The sequence below is a fragment of the Protobothrops mucrosquamatus genome, unplaced genomic scaffold, assembly GCF_001527695.2.
Source record: "Protobothrops mucrosquamatus isolate PMUCROS unplaced genomic scaffold, P.Mucros_1.0 scaffold3399, whole genome shotgun sequence".
Classification (NCBI taxonomy): domain Eukaryota; kingdom Metazoa; phylum Chordata; class Lepidosauria; order Squamata; family Viperidae; genus Protobothrops; species Protobothrops mucrosquamatus.
The window spans coordinates 98,621-104,094 of NW_015389380.1; the positions used below are offsets into that span (position 1 = coordinate 98,621).

The window sequence follows — 5,474 nt, forward strand, 5'->3', positions numbered from 1 at the left end:
ACATATTGACTGCAGCTCGTATAGCATATGCGCAATGTTGGAAGAGTGAAAATATTCCCACAAATGATATGATTATGTATAAAATCTTGGAATGCGCAGAAATGAACAAACTTACGTTAGAATTAAAAGACAAGGAGACGTCAGAATTTTATGAAATTTGGAATAAATGTTATAATTGGCTAGAACAGAGAAAGAAAAATACATAATTATTGATGTACATAAAATGTAAATAAGATGTAAAGAATATTTAAAATGTAAAGCACTGTTCTGTTAGAAGAAAAGATTTATGTTTATGTAGTTTTTGGTGTATGGTGTATAATGAAAAATTAAAAAAAATTAAAAAAAGAAAAAATAGTTTAGACCTAAGGCAAGAATGCAGTGGAGAAGAATAATCATGGATTATTCCATGAGAGCATACAGCTACTTCTGTGGTTCATATTTAAGTATTTTATAAGTAGAACACCCCCTCCCAATCATTTCTGAAACTGCAACACAGGAAGGGTAATTTCTCTGTTAGCAGCAATGGAAGAAAAAATCCTCTCAGCAGCATCAATCAGATTTTTCTCTAAATATCTAACGTGTTAATATATTTGTTTAAATTTGTTTTTTTTGTTGGTGGGTGGAAGCCACCCTGATTTGTTGAATGGCAACATAAATCCCATAAATGGTTAAATTCACACTTCACATGAGGCTATAAAGGATTGGCTAATTTATTGTTGAGTGTGCTATGCAAATCTAGGCAATTAGATTAAGCAAACCATGTCCAGTTGATCATGCGTTAATGTGATCTATGAACATAGTCACTGACTCCCTACTGCAGCCATCCTCAATCTGCTGCATTCTAGAACCTCCAGCCAGTGCAGCCAATTGCTTTGATGCCTGGAAATCCTGGAAACTGATTACAATAAATCTGGAAGGTACCATGTTGAGAAGGATACTCTATGGAGTACATTCACAGAATCAAAAATGTGGAAGAAACTTCAAAGGTAATGTAGTCTAATCCTCTGATTTAGGAAATGCCCTAGTAAATGGCCATTATTTGTTTAAGATTCTAATTAAAGGTTGACTACCTTCAGAGGCAGTTTGTTCCAGTCATAAGAGGTTACCCAGTGAAGAGGTTATTTCTAACAGTTAAAATTATCTTTCTTGTACTTTGAATCCAATAGTTCAAAACTTTATGCACTAGAGAAACAGAGGACAAAACATTCCACCCTTGAGCACAAAATTATCCAGGATTATATTTCTAATCTCCCAGATATTACTGATTAGAACCTCCAGAATTTATCACCACTGATCATGTTGCTGGGGTTGCTGGACATTGTAGTTCAGCAATTATTGCAGGGCTGCAAGTTCCTCATTCAATAGTCTACAGCTCCTTCCTTCCTTCCTTCCTTCCTTCCTTCCTTCCTTCCTTCCTTCCTTCCTTCCTTCCTTCCTTCCTTCCTTCCTTCCTTCCTTCCTTCCCCCAGTATTGTCAAGATTTTCAAGATGTGGTCATCTTCTGTAATGTGACTATCAGATCACACTGTGGGAAAATGGAATATGTGATGAAATGATCAACATGAATCAACCCTATATCTAGTATTGTGACCTATGCTTGACCGATTAAATATGGGATTTCACACCAAATTCAAATCAAGAGTTTTCCAAATAAGTGGCATTCATTTTAACAATAGCACCCATACCATATGCATGGTGAGTCCTAAGCTACCCCTCAATGTTCCTTTGACATACTTTATTTTTGAACTCCTTTCAACCAATTCTGATTTCTTTGCTGACCCTTCTTTTCTTCTGGAGGAAGGGACTTTCATTTCTTTGCCAAACACATGTTCCAGTGTGGAACCGATGAAACTTTTAAATGTACAGAAGTGAAAGGAAGACAGATGACTCATAATCAAGGATGATGTGCAGAAGCCAGAATTATGCTCAGAAACCAAGGGTGAGAGAGACAGAAATGGTGATGTCACTCTCCCTTTTGGAGACTGCATTATCTCAGATGAATGGGGATGAAGAATGGGAAGCAAGAAATATAGTCATCCAACTTCTTCTCCAGGCTTACAGTTCCTTGCACTTCATGTTCTCTGTGCTATGAAGCACCTATTCCCTTCTTCAATGGCCATATTATTCTTCCTACTTTGATCCAACCTTCCTCACACAGAGGTCTACTTCCTAGATCTACTGGATTAAAGTTCCCATTTTCTCCCATCAAATAACTATACACTCCACTATCCAGAGTATGGTAAATGATAAGAGGCAGCAGCAAAAAAGCTCAGCATGAATGGGAGAGTTGATATGTTTGATCTCCAATGGGACTGCTGCTGTTCTCTGCAATGTTTTGTTTTCCATTTAGAAATGCTGATTTCATTATTTTTACATTAAAAACCATTACTATACTTTTCTATCATTAAGTAATATTTATGTCCAAGCAATATACCTGTCCACTAAAATGGAGCATACCTCTTTATTTCTATTTCACAGCAAAATGTCAAGCATTATGGCAGTCATATTTCTTAGTGGCATCTGTTATGAGCAACCCAAATGTATTTTCTGCCTTTAGGCCCACTCTGATTTTTAGAGGTACAATTTCTCTGCCATTTCCATTCTTCTCTACCCTCTACATCTTCCATGTCATTTGACCAAACAGTGTTTGGCCATCCACAATCCACCAAGGTAACCTGTGAAATAATGGAACCCCACTTCTTCTCATGAGTCTTCTTGTACTGAAGAGCAGGAAAAAAGGGCTATGGGCTTTCCTTGCTAGCCCAGGAATTAACTGCCATGCCTAAAACTATGTTATGCTAAGCAACTCATAGAGAGGTTCTTTACTCTCATACACAGAATTTCCACATACTTGGCTATCATGCTGTAGAAATGAACAGGTGAACATAAATACCTCCCCTCCCACACTGCATCTGGTCCTGAAGATGAGCCTTTTGCAACAGGATGAAGTTTTAAACATTTTTTTCCCTGTGACTTCAGCAGATTCCAATAATACATTATTTTAAAAGAGGTCTCACCTGCCTGTAAGTCACTCCCAACTCCTCAACCTCCTGTTCTTCCAGCCTGTTCTCTCCATCTTCATCTTTCACTCGGAGATAGCCTTGTTCTTTGGCTAATTCTTCCCTCTCTTCTTCCAAGTCATCTTGTGTCCCCTCACTTTCTATTAACCCATGCAGAACAAAAGGCCCCTGGCCCAGGCCCAAATGCTCCTGTTGTTCTGTCAGTTCCTCTTCTGTTTCTTCAGGGTGTGTTGTAGGTGGCTGTGGCAACTCACCTGTCTTAGTAATTATCTGTAAGAGGGGAACAAATTAAGGAAAAAATGCTTCCATTTTAATAACCTAGTAATTTTGAGGTCAATAGCAGGAACATGGCAGTCCAGGGGGTAAATCAAGTCCATTTACAGCAAACACACAGCTTTGCTCTTCTGGTAATTTTGACTCTTTGAGCCTCATTTTCAGTCCTCTTAGCTGCTTACAGGACAAAGAGGGAACTGAGAAATAGAGCTTTGCTCTCAATCATATACTTCTTTAGCTTGGGATACCAGGATACTTACTTCATTTCCAAATAGATTACACAAACATTTGCCTGAGCCACATCTTCCTTTACCTACCTTTCCCAGTTGAATCTGCTGCTGTTTCTGCTTCTCCAGGAAATGTTGGTGCTGTTGCTGCACAACCAGGTGTTGCAATGCTTGGGGGCTCTGAGGCAGTGGGGACGACTGGGTGCGGCTCAGTGGACGATGCCGAGGCAACTTGCTTACAGTGCGCAGGTTGGAGGGGATGTGTTCCCCTGTCACTAAAGGAGATTGGCTGCGCAGAGGAACTGTAATGAAAAGACCAGGCTTTATCATGAAGACATTTCCAGAATATTGCATCACATTTCATTTAAAAATGAAAAGTTATAAGCCACATAACTAGATCTCATCTTTCTTTTTATTTACATGGAGGTATTAGTAGTACAGCAGCTGGAATATGTGCAGTTTCACAAAGTTCATATTCTGATTTGCCCGCCAAAATCCAAAAGTTGTCTGGGTGGCTGTAGGCCTGATTTTGTAGAAAGGAAGGTTGTGCCAAAGCTGCAATTAGAAAGGCTTGCCTACAAGAGCACCTATCACTGCCACTGACATAGAGGAGGCTTCTATAGGAGAAAGTATGCAATAAGATGAAAGATAAAAGTTTGCTTTTAGCCAAAGGCCTTTGCAATTAAATACACAAAATATCTGAAGTTTAAAAATGTACCAACTTCTTCTTTAAATTACTCTAAAACCAATAGAAACTAGATTTCAAAGCATAAAACTGCTGCACACTTATCCCCTTTGCAATCAACTGCAATTCCAGAAAGAAAACTTGCTTGCACTTTTCTGGCTGCTACAGCAAATTTGGCAATCTGCTCTGTAATGAAAAGTTTTATCCATCAAAACCTTTGTCGCTATTTCAATATCTGTGAAGCTACAGTATTTCATTGCTGGATAAGACAGGACAAAAAGTTTCTTCTTAGATTAACATGTATTTCGCAGGAAAACAAATAACCTGAAATTTGATTATTCCATTACCACAGATACATTCATGGTTAAGCAAGGGAAAGTAGGAATATCTGCCTTCTAGGAGAGCTGTGGGCATGAAATGGAAACCCAAGCAAATAAATGCTCCCTACAGTGAAGAAAAAGGTTAGTTTTTTCAGATAGGGTAGTTTATCATATGTGGTATGGAATGCAATATACAACCTGGAAATATGTTACTGGTTGATGATTTGTAGTCAATCACAAACTCATAATCATAATCTGACTCTTTTGGTTGGCTCTGGGTTCTCCATTCAAGGCACTCTTAATGGAATACAGATTTACTCTTGATTGAATAAATTGTGTCCATCTTCCTGATTTCAACAATTCTTCCTGATAATATAAACTAGGTAAACTATGTTCTGCATTTCAAGCAATCTCTCTCAGGATTGCAATACTGATTCATTAATACTTGAATCAGTATTGGGTATCATTAATACTCAATGATAAAGCTGTTGCCTTTATAGTTCTGCAGCAATCCTCAGAAAATGGATTCTGCCCACAAATTTCTTTTGTAGATGTACAATAACCTTGTTATTGCTTGTAGCCCAGACATGAGCCCTACAACAATGGGGTTACACTGCAGGCCCTTGGTGAAAAAAATCTTGATTGTATTACTGTATATTAGACATTGCCATGTTAATGTTTTGACTGTGAGAACTTAAAAGTACTTTGCTTTTGAAATATATTCTACAGTAAATTTATTTATTTAATTTAATTTTATTTATTTATTTAATTTAATTTATATCCCGCCCTTCTCCCAACGGGACTCAGGGCGGCTCACAACATATTTAAAACAAAGGCATATATACAATCCCCCCCTGTAAAACCGAATTAAACCAAATTTTAAAGTTGTGTTATTTCGAATTCCTTAAAATGAACCCAGTATAAAATCCTCCCTAGGCCAGGTCCGCTT

The 5,474-nt window shown here is 37.9% G+C and overlaps 1 protein-coding gene across 1 annotated transcript in view; it reads right to left on the bottom strand.

Moving 5' to 3' along the window:
• The window catches only part of LOC107297590 (histone deacetylase 5-like), an 81,445-nt gene that overhangs the window by 72,606 nt on the left and 3,365 nt on the right, over positions 1–5,474 (bottom strand). The window contains exons 3-4 of the mRNA XM_015826951.1: positions 3,611–3,822; positions 3,018–3,290 (exon numbers count right to left, since the gene is read on the bottom strand). Coding sequence (XP_015682437.1) covers positions 3,018–3,290; positions 3,611–3,822 — 485 coding nt within the window. The remainder of the gene's footprint in view (positions 1–3,017; positions 3,291–3,610; positions 3,823–5,474) is intronic.